Raw genomic sequence first — 27,027 nt, 5'->3', positions numbered from 1 at the left:
CATTTCCTCTAATCTCCAGTGAGTAGTCTCAATCTGGTTAATCTTTGCTCATAGACAATCTCTCCAAACCAGGGATCATCCTAGTGAACCTTCTCTGAATTGCCTCCAACAAAATGATATTTTTCCTTAAATAAATGGGAACCAGAGCTGCTTTCAGTACTCCAGATGTGGTCTCACTGGTAAGACTTCTCTACTCTCACACTCCAACCCCTTTGAAATAAGGGCGAACATTCCATTAAGCCTTCCTGATAACCTGTTGCACCTGTGCACTATCCAGGTTTTGTGACCCCAAGTCCCCTTCTTTTGCAGCTCTCTGCAGTCTTTCTCCATTTAGATAAATACTGTTCTTTTGTTCTCCCTTCTAAAATTAACTTCTAGATATTTTTGAATCAACCTGTTCAAAGATGTTATTGCAACTTCTAGAGCAGATGGGATTTTAGCCCAGGCATCCTGGCTCAGAGGTAGGGACACTACCACTGTGCCACAAGAATGTTAGGACATGCTTATACTCTTTTATTGGAGATACATTTATCCTGCTACTCATGTGTCACTTAGAAGACAATATACATATGGAGCCCAGATCTTGCTGCTTGCAGCCATGGGCTGTTTCGTTATCTGGTGAACTGTTAATGGAATCGAAATACATCAGCAAACCATCCTCACCTTATAATGATGGGAAAGTCATTGTTAAAATAGCTGAAGACAGTTAAGTAGGTGCTGCCTTGCGGGAGTCTTCCAGTGATGTCCCCAGGTTGAAATTATTGACCAATCAACCTTACAAGATGAGCCCAGCTAATGGAAAGACTTGCCCCGATATCCATTAATTTCAGCTCTACTTGATGCTGTACTTGGTCAAATGCTGCCTAACTTCAAAAGCAGATATTTACCACAACCATGAAAGTCAGTTCCCCATCATACTTAAAGCCAGACCCTGACGCCACCAATGAAGCTAAGATTTCATCCAGCTTCAAATTCTCAAAATAATGTACATGTAGAAAATAACTTGACACCGGAATGTTTAAAATTAATGCTATAACACTAACCAGTTCAAAATGAAAAAAACATTTTAAAGAAATGACATAAAATTCTGTGCATTTATCAATTTTTATTGGCAAGTTTAAAATACAGTTTTCTCTGACATATTGATAGATCAAACTTTCACAAGCAATTACAGTAATGATGAAATACAAGGAAATCAATTACCAATTGAAATTATAATCACAAATTGAAATGAAATTATTTTTTAAAATCCCAATAATGAACCATCACCCCTCATGCAATCAAGCTACATGTAATTTTAGCACCTCTGGGATTTCTTCCTAAGTAACGGTCAAAAGAAGCTTGTATTTTATGAAAGAGAGTCTTTGAGTTCAAGTGGAAAGTCGTCTGCTCGATTATTTTGCTCACAATAAGCTTGTTCAGCATCTGGAAGTGGCATCAACACATTTCAACATCTTAAGTACAAGCATCAATAAACAGCTTAAGACCAGAGTTGTTTCCTATAACTGAAAATATTCCATGAAAATCATGTTTAAGAAAACATGATATTTCATCATCGCCCATAAAGTGGACCACCACAAAGCTATTCAGATGACAGAATGTGGTTGAATTGCTATTAATTTCCAAACACTTCAAATCAACTTGCCACACAGTACTCTAATCTGTGCGTTTCTTACACAAGGTTTAAAAGTAATTCACAAATCACAAAACACAGTTTTACAATTCTTTCATGAAATGGCCTTTAAGTAGCCTGACCTCAATTGTGGCAATATAAATAACATTTCAGGATTCCCCAAGAAATATCCCAATCTTGCTAAATTCTTAATTAGTGCTTAAATAAACACAGACAAAAAACGTTTACTCTTTACAACTGAATTCGATTTTATTTGCCTTGGGCAATCAGATACACCAAAGACATTGTGCAAAGAAAGCAAGAATTAAGTACACTTAAGGAAAAGCTTATTACCAGCACTGGTTGCAAAACAATATTTTCAAAACAAAACAAACTAAAAAGGGATGTGCATAATGATACAAATTTTCCACTTGAAATGATATGTCAGGATTTAAAGCTGTGGTGACACTGACCTTCAGGAACACAAGAAAAAGCTATGGCATGTTTTAATGTATATAGAAACTGATACAATTCAAAAGCATTTAAATTCAATTAACAAGCATAAAGCAAATATATGATGACGCAAACAGATGTATACTTAGGAAATTATTTTATTGCGGTCATGCCTACATAAACTAAAGATTATACTGTTCTACTAACAGATTTACTTCTCAGATAAAGGGCAAGCTGGGCAAGGGTAAAGGGAAGGAGGAATTATGGATAGTTGTGCAACAAAACAGTTGATAAAGTTACTGAAACAAAGACTTGTCCATGAAGCAATTCACATTAAAAAAAAATTAAATCATTCATCTTCACTTCCACTGATGTCAGATTGGTCCTGGGAAGGGAAAAAAAAATTGAAATTGACAGAGTACTTTCATAAGAGATTTAAGGCAACCTTAAAGCTGAAGGCAAGACTTAATTTGCAGCTTATATCAGCTTTAGCAGCTTGAAATTGCCACATTTGACAAAACCTTACGTTTCTTTAAAAAATGCAGCTAAATTCTCATCAAATATCAAATCCAGAACTGCTATGTAGCTGCCATATTCTCTAAAACAGTTTAGATGGCATTAGTTTTCACATTTAAAACTAAATTATGCATAAAATATGTATAACTTTCAAGTTTCGTTGAATTGCAGCAGTGTGCAATATATGAAACCACAGGTAGACACACACCTGATACAACAAAGTGTGTGTCGGGGAACATTTGCATTCTACACAGTCCTTGGTGGTCTTTGATGTCAAGTTGTAGCAGAATGTAAAAAACTGAAAGAAATGGGATGTCGAAATTCATTTCATGCTATTGCATCTGAGAAACATCAAATTTATTGAAAGCGAATATCCTAGGGACTGGCACTCCTGAAGGAAAATAAGCTGTTTTGAAATGAACCATTTCACAGAAAGGTGGCAATATTGGAGCCTCTGATAAATCCAAACTTAAGTGGACAGTTCTAATGAAACTTATTTTCATTGCTCTTTGCGAATACATTTAATACAGATTCCTAATATCAAACAGCCTAACTTACAAATTAGCAGTTTTATACTGTAAATATTCAAGTGAACAACAAATCACAATTTAAAATATTTAGTTGTATGCAAAAGAAACTGGAACCTTAATAAATAGTTTGTAGATTTTATATTTTGATACCCTACACTGAATCAAACACATTGAGCTTCGAGGTAAAAGGCTGTTCAGCCCATTGAGACTGCAAGAACCACCTCATCCAACCCAGCCCCTAACCTATCCCTACATTTTCCACAGCTAATCCAGTTCGCCTGCACATCCCTGGACACTGTGGACAATTTAGCATTGCCAGTCCAACAAATCTGCACATCTGGGAGGAAACCACAGCACCCAGTGGAAACCCACACAGATACAGTCACCCAAGGTTGGAATCAAACCTGGCGTGGTGAGGCAGCAGCGCTAACCACTGAGCGCGAACCACCCAGCACACTGATTACAGAATCCAAAATATTGTTTCACCCACCGAAAATTATAGGGAAAAAGAGCAAGAACTACAAACATTTACAAAGAACATTACCACCAAAGTAAACAAATAAAATTACAAACTTTATGATAAGGTCTTAAAAAGACCCTGTCCCAGGCTTCCACTGAACATGTGCACCAACTACAAAGGTGTGCTACAAACTAATATAACTTTCTTGCCTTGACAGTTAGAGGTTGGATCTTGGGCGAATGAATGCACTGTTATAACAACTTCCATGTTGCCATTTTAAACAAAACAACATCTAACCAAACTTATAAGAACAACATCGAACACAACCTTTTTCAATATTCACATTTTAAAAAGCTTTTCTTCTGCCATCTGTTTTTACTTAATTCCATCTGGCCCTATAAGGACAGTTATACTGCATGGCTTCCTTCCATTCACTTCCAGTCATAACGAAGAGATGGTGAGGAAGCTGACATACATTGTTCTGCCAGTACCCAAGTTCAACAGCAGGTATTTTTCTAGTCAATCTGTTCAGAGACGTCATGACACACCTCTGGAGCAGGTGGGACTTGAATCCAATCCCTCTTGGGTCAGAGAGAGGGATACTAACACTGCATGGGGAGAAAGTGAGGTCTGCAGATGCTGGAGATCAGAGCTGGAAATGTGTTGCTGGAAAAGCGCAGCAGGTCAGGCAGCATCCAGGGAACAGGAGAATCGACGTTTCGGGCATAAGCCCTTCTTCAGGAATGGGGAAAGTTTGTCCAGCAGGCTAAGATAAAAGGTAGGGAGGAGGGACTTGGGGGAGGGGCGTCGGAAATGTGATAGGTGGAAAGAGGTCAAGGTGAGGGTAATAGGTCAGACTGGGGTGGGGGCGGAGAGGTCGGGAAGAAGATCTCAGGTTAGGAAGGCGGTGCTGAATTTGATGGATTTGACTGAGACAGGGTGGGGGGAGGGGAAATGAGGAAACTGGTGAAATCCGAGTTCATCCCTTGTGGTTGGAGGGTTCCTAGCCGGAAGGTGAGGCGTTCTTCCTCCAACCGTCGTTTTGTTGTGGTCTGACGATGGAGGAGTCCAAAGACCTGCATATCCTTGGTGGAGTGGGAGGGGGAATTGAAATGTTGAGCTACAGGGTGGTTGGGTTGGTTGGTCCGGGTGTCCCAGAGGTGTTCTCTGAAATGCTCCGCAAGTAGCCGGCCTGTCTCCCCAATATAGAGGAGGCCACATCGGGTGCAGAGGATGCAATAGATGATATGTGTGGAGGTGCAGGTGAATCTGTGGCGGATATGGAAGTTTCCTTTGGGGCCTTGGAGGGAGGTGAGGGGGGAGGTGTGGGCGCAAGTCTTGCACCTCCTGCGGTTGCAGGGGAAGGTGCCGGGAGTGGAGGTTGGGTTGGTGGGGAGTGTGGATCTGACGAGGGAGTCACGGAGGGAGTGGTCTTTACGGAATGCTGATAGGGGAGGGGAGGGAAATATATCCTTGGTGGTGGGGTCCGTTTGGAGGTAGCGGAAATGACGGCGGATGATGCGCTGTACATGGAGATTGGTGGGGTGGTAGGTGAGGACCAGTGGGGTTCTGTCCTGGTGGCGGTTGGAGGGGCGGGGTTCAAGGGCGGAGGAGCGGGAAGTGGAAGAGATGCGGTGGAGGGCATCGTCGACCACGTCGGGGGGGAAATTGCGGTCCTTGAAGAAGGAGGCCATCTGGGTTGTGCGTTTTTGGAACTGGTCCTCCTGGGAGCAGATGCGGCGGAGTCGAAGGAATTGGGAGAATGGGATGGCGTTTTTACAGGGGGCAGGATGGGAGGAGGTGTAGTCCAGGTAGCTGTGGGAGTCGGTCGGTTTGTAGTAGATGTCCATGTTGATTCGGTCGCCTGAGATAGAAATAGAAAGGTCGAGGAAGGGGAGGGAGGAATCTGAGACTGTCCAGGTGAATTTGAGGTCGGGGTGGAAGGTGTTGGTGAAGTGGATGAACTGTTCAACTTCCTCGTGGGAGCACGAGGCGGCGCCGATACAGTCATCGATGTAGCTGAGGAAAAGGTGAGGGGTGGGGCCAGTGTAGTTGCGGAAGATGGATTATTCCACATATCCTACGAAGAGGCAGGCATAGCTGGGGCCCATGCGGGTGCCCATGGCTACTCCTTTCGTTTGGAGGAAGTGGGAGGATTGGAAAGAGAAGTTGTTCAGGGTGAGGACCAGTTCAGTCAGTCGAAGGAGGGTGTCAGTGGAAGGGTACTGGTCGGTACGGCGGGAAAGAAAGAAGCGGAGGGCTTTGAGTCCTTCGTGATTGGGGATGGAGGTGTACAGGGACTGGATGTCCATGGTGAAAATAAGGCGTTGGGGACCGGGGAAGCGAAAATCATGGAGCAGGTGGAGGGCATGGGTGGTGTCCCGAACGTAGGTGGGGAGTTCTTGGACTAAGGGGGACAGGACGGTGTCAAGGTACGCAGAGATGAGTTCAGTGGGGCAGGAGCAGGCGGAGACAATGGGTTGGCCAGGGCAGTCAGGTTTGTGGATTTTGGGCAGGAGGTAGAAGCGGGAGGTGCGGGGTTGTGGGACTATGAGGTTGGAGGCGGTGGATGGGAGATCACCCGAGGTGATGAGGTTATGGACGGTCTGGGAGATGATGGTTTGGTGGTGGGGGGTGGGGTCATGGTCAAGGGGGCAGTAGGAGGAGGTATCTGCGAGCTGGCGTTTGGCCTCAACGGTGTAGAGGTCGGTGCGCCAAACTACTACCGCGCCTCCCTTGTCTGCTGGTTTGATAGTGAGGTTGGGGTTGCAACGGAGTGAGTGGAGGGCTGCGCGTTCCGAGGGTGAGAGGTTGGAGTGGGTGAGTGGGGTGGGGGAAGTTCAGGTGGCGGTTAATATCGCGGCGGCAGTTGGCTATGAAGAGGTCAAGGGCAGGTAGGAGGCCAGCACGGGGTGTCCAGGTGGATGGGGTGTGTTGGAGGCGGGAGAAGGGGTCGTCAGAGGGTGGGCGGGAGTCTTGGTTAAAGAAGTGGGCACGGAGGCGAAGGCGGCGGAAGAATTGTTCGATGTCACGCCGCGTGTTGAATTCATTAATCCGGGAGCGTAGGGGAATGAAGGTGAGGCCCCTGCTGAGGACTGATCTTTCATCCTCAGAGAGGGGGGTAGGACTGATCTTTCATCCTCAGAGAGGGGTAGGGGTACTAACACTGCATCACAAGAACTCCCAAGAGTTTATCAGCAGAAAACCTGGTATAAGAATAATCCAGAGGGAATTGCATAAGCAATAAGTGGTTAAACAACTCCTCTGCAGCCTGGAAAACCTGAACCAGCTGAATGATAATTTTTTGTGGGATTAATTTAGTAGCATTTTTAATGGCAACAGAAATACTGTTTTAGATTTATTTATAGTCCAAAACAAGCTTTGGCTTTCAGTACTTTTTTAAATTTGTAGGCTATTAATTGTTAGTAAACAATTGCTAGAGCCCTGACAAGTAATGGTTCTTGTATTAGAAGGGAAATAAATTAATGGGCCAAATGATGGATATAATGGCCGGCACGGTGGCACAGTGGTTAGCACTGCTGCCTCACAGCGCCAGAGCCCGGGTTCAATTCCTGCCTCAGGCAACTGTGTGGAGTTTGCACATTCTCGCGTGTCTGCGTGGGTTTCCTCCGGGTGCTCCGGTTTCCTCCCACAGTCCAACAATGTGCAGGTCAGGTGAATTGGCCATGCTAAATTGCCCGTAGTGTTAGGTGAAGGGGTAAATGTAGGGGAATGGGTCTGGGTGGGTTGCTCTTTGGAGGGTCGGTGTGGACTTGTTGGGTCGAAGGGCCTGTTTTCACATTAAGTAATCTAATCGCATAAATATTACAGATTACTGTGCATAGGCAATACATTCTGATTCCAAACACAAACGCATTTTTTTTTAAACTGGCAAGTGAATGTCAGTGGCAAAGTCAGCATTTACTGCTCATTCCTAATTGTCCTTGAGGAGATGGTACTGAATCATCGAGGAGAAAGTGAGGGCTGCAGATGCTGGAGATCAGAGCTGAACATGTGTTGCTGGAAAAGTGCAGCAGGTCAGGCAGCATCCAAGGAACAGGAGAATCGACGTTTCGGGCATAAGCCCTTCATCAGGAATGAGGCGGGGAGCCTCAGGGTGGAGAGATAAATGGGAGGGGGTGGGTGGGGCTGGGGAGAAGGTAGCTGAGAATGCAATAGGTGGATAGAGGTGAGATTGAAGGTGATAGGTCAGAGAGGAGGGTGGAGCGGATAAGTGGGAAGAAAGATTGACAGGTGGGACAGGTCATAAGGATGGTGCTGAGCTGGAAGGTTGGAACTGGGGTAAGGTGGGGTGAGGGAAATGAGGAAACTGGTGAAGTTCACATTGATGCCATGGGTCCTGAGGCAAAAGATAAGGCGTTCTTCCTCCAGGCGCAGGTGGTGAGGGAGTGGTGATGGAGGCGGCCAAGGACCTGCATGTCCTCGGTGGCGTGGGAGGGGAAATTGAAGTGTTCGGCCATGGGGTGGTGGGGTTGATTGGTGTCCCGGAGATGTTCTCTAAAGAACTGTGCGAGAAGGCATCCACTCTCCACAGTGCATCGGGAGCAATGGATACAATAAATGACACCTGTGGAAGTGCAGGTGAAATTTTGATGTATGTGGAAGGCTCCTTTGGGGCCTTGGATGGAGTTAAGGGTGGGAGAGGTGTGGGTGCAGGTTTTGCAATTCCTGCAGTGGCAGAGGAAGGTGCCAGGAGGGGAGGATGGGTTGTTAAGGGACATGGACCTGACCAGATAGTCGCGGAGGATCTCCAACATCTGCAGGCCTCACTGTCTCCCAGTTCACTTTCTGGTGAACAGTGAGCCCAAAAAGTTGATCATGGGGTAATCAGCAAAGGCACTGCCACTGAATGGCAATGGTATAAGGTTACATTTTCTTTTGATGGAGATGGAGATGGTCATTGTATGGTGCGAGTATTATTATTTGCCACACATCCAAATTATGTCGTATGCGGGCATGAATTGCAACAGTATCCTAAGAGTTACAAATGGTCCGGAACATTGTGCAAACACATTTTCAGCAAACATACCCACTTCCGACATTATGATGGATGGAAGGAAGGAAAGCAGCTGAAGTGGTTGGGCTGAGGTCAAAGTCAATTGCTGTCTTGATGTCAAAGATAGTTCCCCTCACCTTTGGAATTCAGTTCTTTGTTCCAGGTTTGGACGGAGGCTACAATGATTTCAGGAACTGAATAGCCTTGGCAGAACCCAAACTGAGTATCAGTGAGCAGGTTATTGCCAAGTGCCAATTGATAGCTCCCACTCAAAAAAGTCTTAACAGTATTCAAATAGATCAAAGTGGGTGCAGGATTTGAGATTCAACAATAGATGAATTTGCAGAATTGAAACTTTATTCATCCACAGATGGACATTATGATAGAGGGACAGGGAGCTAACAGACAAGTTGCATGATTACAGCATAGAGGTAGCTCTGAACAAAGTGCAGGAACAGCTATGAAATCAAATTTGTGAACTAAAACCACAGAAGTGCAGCATTGATATTCATATTTCTGTAATACCATGTAAACGACCTGAAAGGCCACAAAAAGAAACTGCTTCAATTTGATTTGAAAGGTTCATGCTACATAACAGCATTACAACTTTGGTCACATTCTAATGATTCAATGTACACAGCTAGGCTTCTTGTAAAATGTATCTTTGCAAACTGAAGATTTATGCAAATCTACAACAGCAAACCATCTTAATTAAAAACTTACATTGTCATCTTGGTCATCATCACTGTCATCATCACTAATGACAGGCTTGATTTTAGTACGACCTAGCCGTTTCTTGCTTTTTCCTTTCTCGCGACTTTTGTCGCTGTCCTTTCGACCAAGCTTTATTTTAACTTTGACCGATTTTGCTGAAAGTTATACAGAAAAAAAAAGTGTTTAAAAAAATTTCTATTTGCTGAAATTGGGTGGAAATGTTTACAAATATCTATGGGGAACAGCAGATAGATAGGCGTGTGCGCTGCAAGGCAGTAACACGTGCACAGCTTTATGGCTGTATTTAATTTCCAGCAAGTCAATTTTTATAAACCAGCTGTCCATCAGAACTGTTACTTTGCCATGTAGTTGTGTGCCAGGTCAGTTAACAAGGACAGAGTCTCGTACAATCTGGAACGCTATCCAATACAGACATTTGGCTTCTAGTGCAATTTACGCCAATCTCAGTTAAATCTTTTCTGCTGAGGTTGAATAAAGGAAAATCTAAAGTGCCAACTAGCAAAACTAACACACACGGATAGCACTTCCTTGGAAACAAGAGAAATCAGACCAGACCACAATAGAAAAAGAAATTGATTATCTGTTCAGACTAATACCAAACAAAAGGCCAGAATGGGGTGAGGACACAGAGATAACCAAGGTGAAAATCTCTGACGGGGCAGCACCTTAAGCAAGATTTCCTTATTTCTACCTATATCTGCAAAATTAAAATATTCTATTCTCAAAGTTAAATTACATTAATTCTCACTCATTTTCAAAGATGTAATGAAAATCCATAATCAGGCCTCACCAAAACAACTCGCCAGTTAGGCCATGCTCATTATTTATAAAACTTTATAAACGCTATATCATCTTATCTTTCCATTTTACCCTTCGCGCGTATGTCTTTGATTCCAAACCCTTCCTTCAACGCCATTCCCTCTCAAAACCAATCTCCGCAGCTAGATTAACTTGGTGGTCACCTTGCTAAACCAGATGCACATTGACAACCTCTTCTAGTTCTCTGTGCACCTCTATGCACCTTCAATTACCAAATCAACCCAACAACACATGTGCCCCTTAAACTGACCAACAAAACAGAAAAACAGATGGACAAAATCGAACTCAAATCTTACAAATAATCATTTCAGCCGTAGCAATGCAAAGTTTTGTCTGTCTGCCCCTTTTCAAGACTCTGCCATCGGTAGTAACTCAAACTAGGTCACTTGCCAGTGAGCTATCCAAGAATTGAAATGGCTTGGAGATTAAAGTCCTTTGGGATATAATTTGAGGGTTTCCCCCCCAATTTGGTATTTAACTCGATTAATTAACTTCAGAATAGACAGCAATGGACCAACTCTAATCAGCAATTTAAGTCATTTAATAAACTGTGACTCAGTGAATGTATAAATCAACATTTACAGAACTCGGGGGAGGGTTGTGGGACACCACAGTGCTGTCAACAAGGGAGTTGCCAGGGTTTTGACCCAGCGACATGAGGGAACAACAACAACGTAGTTCACCTCAGGATGGTGTCAGCCTCGTGTTGCAATGATGCCCCCATTATGATGTCACAGGGGCAGTAAGCCAAACCAAATCAGCCTCACTATCACTGAATTCATAACACAGTGAAATTAAGTTAAAACATTCAATTACCCTCAAAATTGCTCAATTGTTCCTAACCAGAATTTACAAATAACAAATCTTGGACACCAAGTTTAAAATTTAATAATAAAGTGCTCATTTTTAAGAATGTAGCACAGATAAATAAGGCACTCTTGTTAATATCCACCATCAAAGCCCAATCTTTGAACATAAACCTCACTCTCACTGACAGATGGACAGAGTTAAGGGATAAATTTTTAAAAATGTTTTAAATGTTGTAATCTTCCAGTTTGATAACAGTTTCAACAATGAATACCAGGCCTTCGTGAAACTCTTTGACAATAGGTTGTATTGCAGGCACGTAGGACTGTATATCTTGTTTGAATTCCTAAGTGAATGCAGACAGTATCCACAGACCTCTGGAGACTTATTTCTTACAGACTGGGATTCTTGTCTCAGTTTCAACAATTAGATAACTGGAGAATAATTTTAAAAAAAGGACATGAGGAGCAACATTTTCCACAGTGTGGAAAATATCAAGAGGAGATGGAAGGTTCTCTCTTGTTCAAGATGGTCATTGTCTGATACATGTGGGATGTAAATGATATATGGCGCTTACCAGTTTAAGTCCGAATGTTGTCCAGGTCTTGTTATATGGGGATAAGGACTGCTTCAGTTTCTGAGGTGTCATGAATAGTCCTGTACATTGTGCAATTATCAACAAACATCTCCACTTCTGAATTTATCATGAAAGGAAGATCATTGATGTAGCAAATGAAGATGGCTAGGCCTAGGACTGAGATGATTGAACTTCAACAGCCATCTTCCTTTGAATTGAGTACAACTGCGAGTAGTGTAGAGATTTCCCCTGATTCTCACTGACTCCGGTTATGTTAGTTTCCTTAATGCTCAAATGGTGCCTTGACATCAAGTGGAATCACTCTCACCTCAACTCTGGAATTTAACTTTTTTGTCCACAATTGGAAAAAGGCTGTAATGAGATCAGATACTGAATGGCTCTGGCAGAATCCAAATCCAGTGTCCGTGAACAACAAGTACCTATACACCATTGGCTTGCTTTCTGTGTTAAATGAAAGTCTCTCAACCTCCTGTAACATTACATAAATTTAGTTTTGCTCATCTTCAATCATGCAATAGGTTTTTCATAGTAGGAGATTTTAGTCTAAATAAATGTACAGGTCATAGAATCATAGAGCCCTACAGCACAGAAACAGGCCCTTTGGCCCAAACTGGTCCATGCCAACCAAAACATCCATCCACGTTAACCCCATTTCTCATATCCTTCTAAACCTTTCCTATCCATGTATTTGTCTAGATGCCTTTTAAATGTTGCTAATCTACCCACCTCAACCATTTCTGCTGGCATATCACTCTGCGTGTGTACCACCCTGTGTACAAAAGTTGTCCTTCAGGTTCCCTTTTATTCTTCCTCTCTAACTTTAAACTGATGCCCCTTAGTCCTCGATTCTCCAACCTTGGGAAAAAGAATGTCTTTTCACTCTATCCATGCCTCTCATAATCTTATACTGTTCTATAAGATTCCCCTCTCAGTCTAAGAAAATAGTCCTAGCTTGTGCAACCTCTTCCTATAGCTCAGACTGTTGAGTCCTGGCAACATCCTTGTAAATTTCTTCTGCACTCTTTCAAGTTTAATAACATCCTCACTATAGCAAGGTGACCAAAAGTGAACACAATACTCCAAAGTGCGGACTCACCAATGTCCTTTGCAACTGCCACATAATTTCCCAACTTCTATACTGAATGCCCTGACTGATGAAGGTATTCAAACATCAGCACTATAAACAGCTAGAAGGCTTTCGTCAGCACAAAATTTTCACAACTAATAGCTGGGATATTCCTTCATTATAAAGTCTTGTTAAAAAAAAATCAGTGCAATACAGCTCATCATCATAAGCTTCACATATTCATTATGTCTATATTTTACATATGTAAATGTGACAGGCTCATCGTTCCCTCCCCACATGTCTCATGGCAAACAGTGATTTCAGGTCAATAGTACAATGTTACTGCGGCAAGGCAAGTAGAGGTATGTAAATTGAAAATCCAATTGGAATTTATTGAGCCTATTAAAAGCCAACTGTAGACAGCTACTTGTTGTCTGCTGCATTTTGCATGTTGCAAGTACATTGTCAGTATAACGAGACATGAAGAGGAGCAGATGAGAAGGCCTGCCACTGGGACCAAAGCTACTTACAGTAGCACCTTCTGATGGTGAAGGTATGACTGACTTTCCTGTTCTTGTATTAGGCCCAGCGCTACATGACTGCATGGCCTACAGTGTAAATTTGGTGCAAAGACCATCCCCACATTGCTCCTCTTATTGGCCTTACTAATGAGCGATCAACACTTGATTGAACAAGCAGAGCACTCAGCTTCTGTTCTGCCTCCCTCATCCTGTCGGAAAATGAAAATTCAGCCCTATTCCTAGAGATTTACTGATTCCATAGCACATACCTACTCTCTCATCCCAACAAGGGCCACTATTTAGTGATCAGAAAATTCTAAATTATTTTTGCTTCTTTAAATTTGAGAACATGGAGGCCCACTGTATTACACCATTACCACCAGCCTTTCATTCGTTGGCAAATATGGTCATTGTAGATTGGGCCAGCATTTATTGCCCATCCTTAATTGCCCTCCAGAAGATTGTGATAAGCCACCTTCTTGAACTGCTGCAGTCTACGTGGGATGGGTATACCAACCATCAGGAAAGGAGTTTGTAAAATGTGACCCAATGACAGTGAAGAAATGCTAATATAGATTCAAGTCAGTATGGTGTGTGGCTTGGAGGAAGCTCCCAGTAGTGTTGATTCCTGCTGTCCTTGTCTTTCTAGATGGTAGAAGTTGTGAGTTTGAAAGATGCTGTTGAAGAAGCTTTACTGAATTCAGTTTACAAATAGCACATACTGCTGCCACTGTGTATCAGGGATGGAGGGAGTGAGTGAACGTTGGAGGTGGTTGATGGGGTACTAAACAAAGGGCTGCTTTGTCCTGGATGGTCTCAAGCTTTTTAAATGCTGTTGGAGCTCCACTCCATGCATCCAGACTAAGTGGAGACTATTTCATCACTCTCCTGAGACTTGCCTGGGGAAGTCACAGAGAGTTATTTACCACAGAAATCCCAGCCTCTGACCTTCTCTTATAAACAATCTTTGTATAGCTGTTCAAATTCAGCTTCTGGTCATGGGAGTCCCTACCTCACCCCTACAACATTGTTAGTGGGAGATTCAGTGAAGGCTATGCCACTGAATGATCTTTGTATATTTGTAGATACATTCTATTTTGCTCAAAAAACGCACAATCTGTAGGCAGTCAGTCTATGCAATATTTTATAATTTCCTACTTTGGAAATAGAACCAGTCTGACTCAAGACTGGGGTACAGACAGACTCTGAGCTCACACCTTTAATGCATGGTGTGAGCTGAGATGTCACTTTTTAAAAAAAATATAAAACCTTAAATTATCTCAAGAATGGGACTTAAAAGTTGTTCTGGGATTTACATATTAATGAACTGAAACTTGCAACCCATTCTAAAAGATGAAAGACTCAACAGCAATCTAGGCTTGCTCAATACATCATTTCAGTTACATGACATTGTAATCTCTTGCTATAAATTCTGTGCCTTATGATCCTGTTCCACAGCTACCTGATGAAGGAGCAGTGCTCCAAAAGCTAGAACTTCCAAATAAATCTGTTGGACTATAATCTGGTATTGTGAGATATTTAACTTTGTCCACCCCAGTCCAACACCAGCTCCTCCACATTACACTGAATGATCTTAGCAGACATCTACTTACACAACGCAGATATTGACACAATGTGGTCATCCATTTATTTAACATAAGAAACCAATTAAAACCCATAAGGACTTACTCTCAGATCCTGACTCCTCCTCCTCTTCATCATCATCATTACTTTCCTCCTCACTTTCTTCTTCTTTAGCAATCTTCTGCCTTGCACTTTTGAATACAGATTGAAGGACAATGGAGTCTTCATAAATCTGTAACAAACCAGTGTTTAAACAGAAGGAACAAAAATGATTTATACATCAAACTGAAAAAAGCTCTAATGTGTGCCCTTTGTATTTTGGTGAATCAGTGTGTGATCACAGTTAAATTTTTTTGCTGTCAAAAAGTTAAAATAAACCAATTAAGATACGTTAAGAGTCTTAAGAGAGTTTTCAATGCACAGAAAAAGGCCATTTGGTCCATTATGTCCACACTGGTCATGCAATATCTATCAATTCTATTTCCATTTTCCACTACTTGTTATTGAACCTTGGACACTATAATGTTTCAATACTCTTCTAAATACTACTTAAATGCCTTGAGGGTTCCTGCTTCTATTACCCTTTTAGGTAGTTTCAAACTTCCCTTTCTTCCCCTTATACTTTATCCTCTTGCTCGATAATCACGGGGCAAAGTTTCTTCCTTCTAGGTAAAAACAATGACTGCAGATGCTGGAAACCAGATTCTAGATTAGAGTGGTGCTGGAAAAGCACAGCAGCTCAGGCAGCAGCCGAGGAGCAGGAAAATAGACATTTCGGGCAAAAGCCCTTCATCAGGAATACAGGCAGAGAGCCTGAAGGGTGGAGAGATAAGTGTGAGGAGGGTGGGGGTGGGGAGAAAGTAGCATAGAGTACAATAGGTGAGTGGGGGAGGGGATGAAGGTGATAGGTCATGGGGGAGGGTGGAGTGAATAGGTGGAAAAGAAAATAGGCAGGTAGGACAAGTCATGTAGACAGTGCTGAGCTGGAAGTTTGGAACTGGGGTGAGGTGGGGGAAGGGGAAATGAGGAAACTGTTGAAGTCCACATTGATGCCCTGGGGTTGAAGTGTTCCGAGGCGGAAGATGAGGCGTTCTTCCTCCAGGCGTCTGGTGGTGAGGGAGCGACAGTGAAGGAGGCCCAGGATCTTCCATGTCCTTGGCAGAGTGGGAGGGGGAGTTGGCCCAAAGTTTCAACTCACACCGCCCTGTGGCCCAACATTTCAACTCCCACTCACCTATTGTACTCTATGGTACTTTCTCCCCACCCCAACCTTCCTCTCACTTATCTCTCTACCCTTCAGGCTCTCTGCCTGTATTCCTGATGAAGGGCTTTTGCTCAAAACGTCGATTTTACTGCTCCTCGGATGCTGCCTGAACTGTTGTGCTTTTCCAGCACCACTAATCTAGACTTCTTCCTATCTACCCTGTTTCTATCCCACAGAACTTCATATTATTCAATTAGGTGCACCCTCAGCCTTCTCTGCTCTAAGGAAAATGGCCCCAGCACACCTAGGCCCTTTAAGTTCTTCTAATTTCATATTATGTAACATAATAATACATAAATGTAACAGATGTAACATGGATCAGTATTTGGGACTGTGATTTTGTGGCCATAACGGAGACAGGGGTTTCACAGGGATAGAAATGGTTGCTAGATGTTCCAGGGTTTAGAACCTTTAAAAAGAACTGGGAATGTGGCAAAGGAGGAGGGGGTGTGGCATCGCTAATCAGAGAGTGCATCACAGCTACAGAAACGAAGGTTGTTGAGGAAGGTTTGTCTACTGAGTCAGTATGGGTGGAAGTTAGGAACAGCAAGGGAGCAGGGTTTTCTTCAGACCTTCTAATAGCAGTAGGGAGATTGAAGAACCCATAGGCTGGTAGATTTTGGAAAAGTACAAATGTAGCAGGGTTGTTGTTATAGGTGACTTCAACTTTTCCAAAATTGACTGGAACCTCTTTAGTGCAGATGGTTTAGATGGAGCCGGTTTTGTCAGGTGTGATCAGGAGGATTTCCTTTCTCAGTATGTAGACAGGCGGATGAGGGGAGAGGCCATTTTGGATTTGGTGCTCGGCAACGAGCCAGGACAGGTGTCAGATCTCATGGTGGGAGAACACTTTGGTGACAGTGATCACAACTGCCTTACATTTACCATAGCCTTGGAGAGGGAAAGGAGCAGTTACCGAGGGAAGATATTTAACTGGGAAAAGGAAATTATGACGCTATCAGACAGGAGTTGGAAAGTACAGACTGGGAGCAATTGTTCCACAGAAAGGGCACAGCAGACATGTGGAGACTGTTTAAGGAGCAGTTGTTGTGAGTGATGCATGAATTTGTCCCTCTGAGACAGGTAAGAAGTGGTAAGAGTAAGGAGCCTTGGATGATAAGAACAGAGGACTTCTCATCAAAAGGAAGAAGGCAGCTTACGTAAGGTATAGGATACAAGGGTCTAGCATAGCTTTAGAGGATTACTAGAAAGGAGCTCAGAAATGGACTAAGGACAGCTAGGCAGGGAAATGAGAAAGGCTTGGCAAGAAGGATTAGGGAGAACCCAAAAGCATTTTACTCATACGTGAGGAATGAGAGAATGATCAGGGCCGATCAGGGATAGCATAGGGAACTTGTGCGTGGAGTCTGAACAGATAGGGGAAGCCATAAATGAGTTTATTGCTTCGGTTTTCACTAAGGAAAGGGACCTTGTTAAGAATGAGAATTTTGACGAGCTGGCATACAGGCTTGGACAGACCAAGATTGATGAAGTTGATGTGCTGGAAATTTTGGCAAACATTAAAATTGACAAGTCCCCAGGGCCAGACCAGATTTACCCAGGCTGCTCCAGGAAGCGAGAAAGGAGGTTGCTAAGCCGCTGGCAAAGATCTTTACTTCCTCACTCCACGGGAGTCATACCAGAGGATTGGAAGGAGGTGAATGTTGTTCGTCTTTTCAAGAAGGGTAATAGGGAAATCCCTGGCAATTACAGACCAGTCAGTCTTATGTCTGTGGTCAGCAAAGTTTTGGAAACAATTCTGAGGGACAGGATTTATGATTATTTGGAAAAGTATAGCTTGATTAAAGGCAGTCACCATGACTTTGTGAGGGCAGGTCATGCCTCACAAATCTTATTGAGTTCTTTGAGGTGACAAGACAGGTCGACGAAGGTTGAGCAGTGGATGTAGTGTATTTGGACTTCAGCAAGGCATTTGATAAGGTTCCCCATAGTAGGCTCATTCATAAAGTCAAGAGGTATGGGATACAGGAAGATTTGGCTGTCTGGATTCAGAATTTGATGGCTGACAGAAGGCAGAAAGTTGTTGTAGATGAAAAGTATTCTGCCTGGAGGTCAGTGTTGAGTGGGGTCCCTTAGGGCTTTGTTCTTGGGCTCTGCTCTTTGTACTTTTTACAAATGACTTGGTTGAGGAGGTTGAGGGGTGGGTTAGTAAATTTGCAGATGACACAAAGGTTGGAAGTGCCATTGATAGTATCGAGGACTATTGCAGGCTGCAGCACGACATAGACAGGATGCAGAGCTGGGCTGAGAAATGGCAGATGGAATTCAACCTGGATAGATGCAAACTGATGCATTTTGGAAGGTCGAAGTCGAATGCTGAATATAGGATTAAAGACAGGATTCTTGGCAGTGTGGAGGAACAGAGGGATCTTGGTATTCAAATACATAGATCTCTCAAAGTTGCCACCCAAGTGGATAGGGTTGTTAAGAAAGCATATGGTGTTTTGGCTTTCATTAATAGGGGGATCGAGTTTAAGGGCCACGAGGTTTTGCTGCAGTTCTACAAGTCCCTGGTGAGACCACACTTGGAATATTGTGTTCAGTCCTGGTCATTCTACTATAGGAAAGATACGGAGGTTTTGGAGAGGGTGCAAAGAAGGTTTACAAGGATGCTGCCTGGACTGGAGGGCTTGTCTTAAGAAGAAAGGTTGACTAAGCTCGGACTTTTCTCTCTGGAGAGAAGGAGGAAGAGAGGTGACCTGATCGAGGTATACAAGGTAGCCAGAGACTTTTCCCCAGGGCAGGATTGAATGGTACGAGGGGTCATAGTTTTGTTATTAGGAGGAAGGTATAGAGGAGAGGTCAGAGGTAGGTTCTTTAAGCAGAGAGTTGTGAATGCATGGAATGTGTTGCCAGCTGTGGTGGTGGGGGAAGCAGTCATTAGGGACATTTAAGCGATGCTGGACATGCACATGGATAGCAGTGAATTGAGGGGTGCGTAGATTAGGTTATTTTATTTTACATTAGGATTAATCCTCAGCCCAACATAGTGGGTCAAAGGGCCTGGTCTGTGCTGTACTTTTCCATGTTCTATGTTCTAACAGTGAAAGGTTCACAATTACCCAACATCTGTAGAATTCAGTCTGTAATAAAATTTCCAACTAACAGGAAGCGCAACTAAGAAGGTCAGAGGAAGCATCGCTATAGAGACTGTGTTTGAAGCACTCACTTTCTAAACACTTCAAAATTAAAAGTGTTCTGACAAAAAGCAACTTAAAATGCTCTAGATATAAACCTATTAATTTTCAGTATTATTTCTGGAGACAAAAAAATGATTTTTGAGTGTACAGGGCTGCAGCAGATCTCAATAATTGCAACTTAAAAGGATATTGAACTGAGATATATTCCACATATATCAAGTGAGAAACAACCAACACCATTACTTTAGGGGAGATGTCAGAGTTCGGTTCTTTACACAGAGTGGTGGGTGCATGGAATGCACTGCCAGTGGTGGTAGTAGAGTCAGAGACATTAGGGACATTTAAATGACTCTTGAAGTACAATGAAGGTTAGTCTGATCTTAGACTTGATGTTGTAAAAGAGACCGGGTGAACCCTTCAAACCGTACCTTAGGTCTTTGACACCCATGAGAGGGGGCAGGGAGAGTAGGGCTGACAACCTCGTTGTTTTTAAATGGATGAAACAAGACAGCAAACTTCCAACAGTGCCACTGTCCTTCAGTGCTGCAGTTACAAGCCTGATGATTATAGCCTGAAGTTTCTGCTTTGGGGAAATTGCCACTTTTAGAATACTGCATTCAATTCTGGTCGCCTTGCCATAGTAAAGATGTTATTAAACTAGAAAGAATACAGAAAACATTTATAAAAGATGTTGTCGGGTTTGAGTTGTAAGGAGAGGCTGGGACTGTTTTTTTACCTTGAAGCGTCGAAGGCTGAGGGGTGACCATAGAGGTTTATGAAACCATGAGAGGCATGGAGACGGTGAATAGACAAGATCTTTTCCCCAGGGTAGGGGAATCCAAAACTAGAGGGCATAGGTTTAAGGTGAGAGAGGGGAAAAATTTGAAAGGGACCTGGGGGACAATTTTTTCACTCAGAGGGTGATGCATATGGTGGAATGAGTTGCCAGAGAAAGTGATAGAGACAAAAAAACTGGAGATGCAGGGATCTAAAGTACACAAGTAGGAGGCTGGAAGAACTCAGCAAGCTTGGTAGCAACAGCTCCAACTCCAGAAGAAGTGACAGAAGTGGATACAATTACAACATTTAAAAGGCATCCGGACAGGTACACAAACAGGAAAGGTTCAGCGGGATATCGGCCAAACACAGACAAATGGGACTCGTTCAGTTTAGGATACCTGGTTGGCATGGACTGATTGGATCGAAGGATCTATTTCTGTGCACTAGGATTCTATAAAATGTGTTGACTATGGGGAGGCTTTGCCAAACTGGAGTTACATCCAAATTTCCACTCAAACGTATTTGTTCACTCAGGCTTGTATAATCTCCTATGAATCAGCACAAGCAAGCAGATTATTAATCAGAGCTAAGTCAATAAGGCCCTAACTGAATTAAGGAGAAAAAGTGAGGACTGCAGATGTTGGAGATCAGAGTCGAAAAGTGTGGTGCTGGAAAAGCAAAGCAGGTCAGGCAGCATCCGAGGAGCAGGGAAATTGATGTTGTGGGCATAAGGCCTTCATCAGGAATGGGGGTGGGGGGTGCTGAGATAAACTGCTCTCTTGAACTGTCCTACCTGTCCATCTTCCTTCCCACGTATCCACTCCATCCTCCCCACCTACCTATCACCATCACCCCCCACCTGCATCTACCATTCACACTCCCACCTACCTTCCTCCCCAACTCAACCCCCACCCTCCTATTTATCTCAGCTCCCTTCCCCCTCTCCCCACATTCCTGATGAAGGGCTGATGCCCGAAACATCAATGCTCCTGCTCCTTGGATGCGGTCTGACTGGCCATGGTTTTCCAGTGCACACTTTGACTTTAACTGAACCAAGTCAACCTGAAAACATATTGTAACTGTGGCAGCTGAAGGGACCAGCCTAATTATTGGTTTCAATTGATAGCTGGTCACAGGGTCACCAAATACTTTAAAGACAAAGCTAGATAAATCCTCAGCAAACAAGGGAGCCAAAAGGTAGGACAGTTACAGTGTGATGTGATGAACAACATCCCCAGGTATATTACTTATGGTAACATCTTGGCCAATCAGTTAACTTGCCTGGTAAGCTGTTGAAGTTTGAGATATATATAAAATTATTTATATCAATCTCAAATGGTTTTTTCTACAAAAATACATTTCTACACATTACACTTTGAATTACTGACCATTTACAGGGGAAAAAGCATGTATAATTCAGTATATGCTGCACCGTTGTAATTCTTTATCGTTTAAAAATGAACTTCGAATACAATTTTATGAAACAGTCAGTATCAACAACTCTTTCCCTGCTGCGAATTCAGATTACAAAATCCACCTTTACATTACTATTTATTTGCACTATAGATTTTGAGAGTTCTAATATTAAATCGAGTGAAAGACTGACCTGTGATCCTTCCAGGTTGAACGTCTGAGCATTATGACATAACAACATGACATCTTTTTCTAGATCTCCCAGGCTTCGATACTTATGGTTGCGAATGCGGTCCTAGAGAAATTTTACAGAATTAATAATGTGAGAGTTATAGGATGATTAGAGTAAGGTGGCAGCCAGAGTCCACAGCAGTTCTCTGCATGGGCAATTCAGTTTGTGCCACTTCATCATTGTTTTCCAAAAGCCCTGCAAACATTTCCTTTCTAAAACCAAGTTGAATTGGCTTCTACAATCATTCTAGGTCATAACCATTTGCTGAAAAAAAAATTGTCTGATGTTGCCTTTGATTCCTCTTAAATTGATGTCCTCTGGTTGTAGATCCTTCTGGAAAGGGTTTGCCTTTATCTCGGTCTAAATGTCAATTTTAAACACCCCTAACAATTTCCTGCATATTACTGCAGATGCTGGAATCTGTACTGAAAACAAAAAATGCTGAAGATCACAGCGGGTCAGGCAGCATCCATGGAGAGAGAGCAAGCTAATGTTCAAGTCTAGATGACTCTTCACCAGAGCTGACGTGAAGTGTGGAGGGGGCAGCATTTATGCAATTGTGGGGCAGATGTTGTGTGTTGGAAGTGCTGGAAGAGAAAGATATCGATAGTTCAGATTAATTAATTGGAGCATGAGAACAGTAGAACCATGTAGGAACAAGTTACTACAGATGCTGGATGAAGATTCATTTCAACTCAAAACGTTAGCTTGCCCTGTATCCATGGATGCTGCTTCACCTGCTGTGATCTCCAGCATTTGTTGCTTGCAATGGCAGAACAAAGGTGCATCTAACTGCCAGACTGGAAAGAACAGACAGTCTCACTGGGGTGGGGTGGGAAGAGGAGAGAGGACATGCTGACAGAGAATGTAACAACTGAAGCTAAAAGAAAGGGAAGGAATTCAAAGTTTGTGAGAAGATTTGTAGCTCGGGTGCTCGTTGTTGTGGTTCTGTTCGCCAAGCTGGGAATTTGTGTTGCAGACGTTTCGTCCCCTGTCTAGGTGACATCCTCAGTGCTTGGGAGCCTCCTGTGAAGCGCTTCTGTGATCTTTCTTCCAGCATTTATAGTGGTTTGTCTCTGCCGCTTCCAGTTGTCAGTTCCAGCTGTCCGTTGCAGTGGTCGGTATATTGGGTCCAGATCGATGTGCTTATTGATTGAATCTGTGGATGAGTGCCATACCTCTAGGAATTCCCTGGCTGTTCTCTGTTTGGCTTGTCCTATAATTAGGTTAGATCTCACGGAATATTTGGATACAGAACTGGTTCAAAGGTAGAAGACAGAAGGTGGTGGTGGTGGAGGGTTGTTTTTCAGACTAGAGGCATGTGGCCATTAGAGTGCCACATGGATCGGTGCTGGGTCCATTACTTTTCGACATTTATATAAATGATTTGGATGTGAGCATAACAGGTATAGTTAGTAAGTTTGCTGATGACACCAAAATTAGAGGTGTAGTGGACAGCAAAGAGGGTTACCTCAGATTACAACGGGATCTTGATCAGATGGGCCAATGGGCTGAGAAGTGGCAAATGGAGTTTAATTCAGATAAATGTGAGATGCTGCATTTTGAGAAAGCAAATCTTAGCAGGACTTATACACTTAATGGCAAGGTCCTAGGGAGTGTTAATAAACAAAGATCTTGGAGTGCAGGTTCATAGCTCCTTGAAAGTGGAGTCGCAGTGGAGATAGGATAGTGAAGGCGGCATTTGGTGTGCTTTCCTTTACTGGTCAGAGTATTGAGTACAGGAGTTGGGAGGTCATGTTGCGTCTGTACAGGATATTGGTTAGGCCACTGTTGGAATATTGTGTGTAATTCTGGTCTCCTTCCTATCAGAAGGATGTTGTGAAACTTGAAAGGGTTCAGAAAGGATTTACAAGGATGTTGCCAGCGTTGGAGGATTTGACCTATAGGGAGAGGCTGAACAGGCTGGGGCTGTTTTCCCTGGAGCATCAGAGGCTGAGGGGTGACCTTATAGAGGTTTATTATATCATAAGAGGCATGGATAGGATAAATAGACAAAAATATGGGGTAGGGGAGTCCAGACCTGGAGGGCTTAGGTTTAGGGTGAGAGGGGAAAGATATAAGAGAGACCTAAGGGGCAACATTTTCATGCAGAGGGTGGTACATGTATGGAATGAGCTGCCAGAAGAAGTGGTGGAGGCTGGTACAATTGCAACATTTAAAAGGCACCTGGGATGGGTATGTGAATAGGAAGAGTTTGGAGGGGCTTGAGACAGCTATTCGTCAACATGCCTGCATTTGCTCTCTTACATACTGCCAATCTCCAGTCTTTTCCCAATGTCTCTGCATACCATTTCTACTGAAAATTATCACCCAATATTCTCAAGTGCCTCAACTGAACCTACCTCCACCACATTTCCAGCCAGCACATTCCATATCTCAACTAATCGCCAGGTGGTAAAAGTTTCTCTCATGTCACCCTTGCTTCTTTTGCACATTACCTGACATCTATGCCCACTCACTCATTACCCTGTTACAATTAGGAACAACTTCTCCCCAACTACTCTATCCAGGCCGCTCGCGATTGTGAAAATCTGTATCAAATCAATTCTCTGCTTTCTTCTCTTCAAATAGAAAACAGTCTCAACTTCTTCAATCTAATTATTTCATTGGTCCATGTTTGAGTCAAAGCTGCAAAGAGTACAGAGTGACTGCATCAAGGCATTTGACTGAGAATAGTACCAAAAAGCTTGGCAAAATTAAAGCCAATGAGAATCAAGGAGAAAACAGTTTACTTGTAGCAGTCTAGCAAAAAGACAGTGATGGCTGTTGAATGCTAATTAGCAGAACATCACTGCAGGAGTTCTTCACACTAGATGTGTGTTAATGAAGGGCAAATTGTGTTCAACTAACTTGGGAATTTTCTTTGATGAGGTAACAGTGTGGGCTAATGACAGCAATACCTATTACAAATGCATGTCAAAAGAATCTCAAAGTGTCACACAACAGATTTGTGAGCAAAGGTAGAGCTTGGAGAGTAAAAGGGACACTAGCGACATGGACACAAATTTGATAGCGTGATAGAGAACCTGAAAACAGAGGCTAAGAAGGTTTTCCAGGTGGTGTTAGGATCATTGCTGTTTCTTGCATCCATTAAACCCCAAGACTTTGGATTATTGGGTGAAATTAAGTACTGCAGGTGCTGGAGATTAGAGTCTAGATTAGAGTGGTGTTGGAAAATCACAGCAGGTCAGGCAGCATCCGAGGAGAGGAAAATCGATGTTTCGGGCAAAAGCCCTTCATCAGGAATGAGGCTGGGAGCCTCAAGGGTGGACGCCTGAGGCTCCCAGCCTTATTCCTGATGAAGGGCTTTTGCCTGAAATGTCAATTTTCCTGCTCCTCAGATGCTGCCTGACTTGCTGTGATTTTCTACCACCACACTTTTGGAATATTGGGGACAATTTCAATTTGTGGATGTTAAGCTGCTTGCAAATACTGCAACCCTGTGCGGTAGGCAGAAGTTATTTCAGATTGGTGGAAGGGGTGGATAAGTGGAAGATGAAAGTTAATGCAGAGAAATGATTAATTTTGGTAGGAATAATGTGGAGAAATACAAAATCAAAGGGCACTATTCTAAAGGGGTGTAGGAACACAGGGACCTGGGTGTAAATCCCCAAACATCAATACAGATGGTGAGACAGGCTCAGATCACAACTAAATGTATAGCATCCTGGCTTTATAAATAAAAGCAAGTACATGAAAAAGCAATGTAAAATTTATATAAACACTGCTTCAACTAGAATATCACAACCAGTTGTTGACACCCTACTTTAGAAATGATACGAAAACATCAGAGATGCAGTGGAGATTCACAAGAATGGTTCCAAGAAAAACTTCAGTTACATTGGACCAAATGTTTCCACTTATTCTCCTTGGAGCATAGAATGCTGAAAGAAGACTTGAGAGGCGCTATTCAGAATCACAAATGATCTGAACTGAGTAGATGAGAGAAACAGTCTCATTATGGGAAGGATCAAGAATGAGGGGACGTAAAATATAACAATGAGCAAAAAGGTAACAATAGGAAAAAGGATTTTTCACGCATCAAGTACTTTTGGTTCTGGAGTACAAAGCCTGGAAGTGTGATGGAGGCATCCAATGGGGAAATGAATTATCTTAAAAGGAAGTGCAAAGTTATGGGAACAAGACAGGGAAGTGACACTTGGTGAAGTGCTCTTTCAGGGAGACAGTACAAACATTACTTTTGTGCTATAGTCATTTATGATTCTTTATATTGCAGATGGGTTATTACCTTTAGCTTGTTATGCAGGAAGGAACAAGTAAAATGGAGAGGTGTAACCACACTGAATTGTTTAATTAAAGCTGACCCTGCAGCAGTGGTCAGTTTCAGGGATGAAGTAATGAGGAAATTATAGATGTGTCAAGTGTACATTGGTTCCAAAGTTTCAAGAATCTAATTAGTGCTGGCAAGTTTCAGGGAAAACAATCCAATAAATATGGCTATACATCTGAATGCCTTGACTTAAAATTGATTGGGCGAAAGCGAGGACTGCAGGTGCTGGAGATCAGAGTCGAGTATGGTGCTGGAAAAGCACAGCAGGTCAGGCAGCAGCTGAGGAGCAGGAGAATCTATGTTTTGGGCCAAAGCCCTTCATCAGGAATCAGAAGTATTGATTGGATCTGCATTAGTTAGAATTAAAGACAAACTTATAATTAAAGGTTCCCTGGGATAAAATATAAATGATACTATACAAGAAGCTACTTTTGATAAGGCAAAAATTAAGTTGCACTTAGCTCTTTAGCCAAAATGGGGAAATATTCAAGAAAATCAGCTAATTGATTAAACTAATTGACTAAGGAAAAGTTGAAGTAAATTTTCCTCACAAAAACAAAATACTACAGATGCTGTATTTTTCCCCTGGATCCCCTCACGTGAAGTTGCTGCTCAACTTTTGCATATTCATGTTGTGCAGAAATGGTTAAGGATTTAGAATAAAATACAAAAAAAAAACACAAATAGAAATTACTGGAAAAATTCAGCAGGTCTGACAGCAGCTGTGAAGAGAAAGCAGAGCTAACATTTCACATTCATTGACCCTTATTCAGAACTCAGTTTTTCCAGCAACTTCCGCTTGTATTTCAGATTTCCAGCATTCGCAGTTCCTTAGATTTTTAAATATATATATTAAAGTGGCTGTTGCACAAGCATTGGACTTGCAAAGACTGGTGTTCAGAACTATGAAAATTTTAGATTCTCAAGCATATCATACTTTGTAAATTCTCTTGTTCACCACATATTTAATAAATCCATGAAATATCACTTAAATGAGCAAGAAGCTTATTGATCAAAGTGTGAACAGTACATCTGAAATCATAAGCAAAAATCAAACAAACATATTTTAGGATGTACAAAGTTAAAAATCACACAACCCCAGGTTATAGTCCAACAGGTTTACTTGGAAGCACTGGCTTTCGGAGCA

General features: G+C 42.6%; 1 protein-coding gene across 3 annotated transcripts in view; it reads right to left on the bottom strand.

The window, feature by feature from the left end:
* Window positions 1–1,091: 1,091 nt before the first annotated feature.
* Window positions 1,092–27,027, bottom strand: part of LOC122564005 (SWI/SNF related BAF chromatin remodeling complex subunit ATPase 2) — a 131,306-nt gene continuing 105,370 nt past the window's right edge. For all 3 annotated transcript variants that reach the window (XM_043718430.2, XM_043718458.2, XM_043718440.2), the window contains 4 exons: window positions 21,530–21,631; window positions 14,824–14,950; window positions 9,312–9,457; window positions 1,092–2,450 (listed from right to left, as the gene is read on the bottom strand). In XM_043718430.2, the coding sequence (XP_043574365.1) occupies window positions 2,415–2,450; window positions 9,312–9,457; window positions 14,824–14,950; window positions 21,530–21,631 (411 nt within the window). In that variant the 3' untranslated portion in view covers window positions 1,092–2,414. The remainder of the gene's footprint in view (window positions 2,451–9,311; window positions 9,458–14,823; window positions 14,951–21,529; window positions 21,632–27,027) is intronic.

The sequence above is a fragment of the Chiloscyllium plagiosum genome, unplaced genomic scaffold (assembly GCF_037043375.1).
Source record: "Chiloscyllium plagiosum isolate Xiang-an unplaced genomic scaffold, Cpla_swu_hap1 HiC_scaffold_2, whole genome shotgun sequence".
Classification (NCBI taxonomy): Eukaryota; Metazoa; Chordata; class Chondrichthyes; order Orectolobiformes; family Hemiscylliidae; genus Chiloscyllium; species Chiloscyllium plagiosum.
The sequence above is the reverse complement of the archived record's forward strand: the minus strand, read 5'-3'. Positions and strand labels throughout refer to the sequence as shown.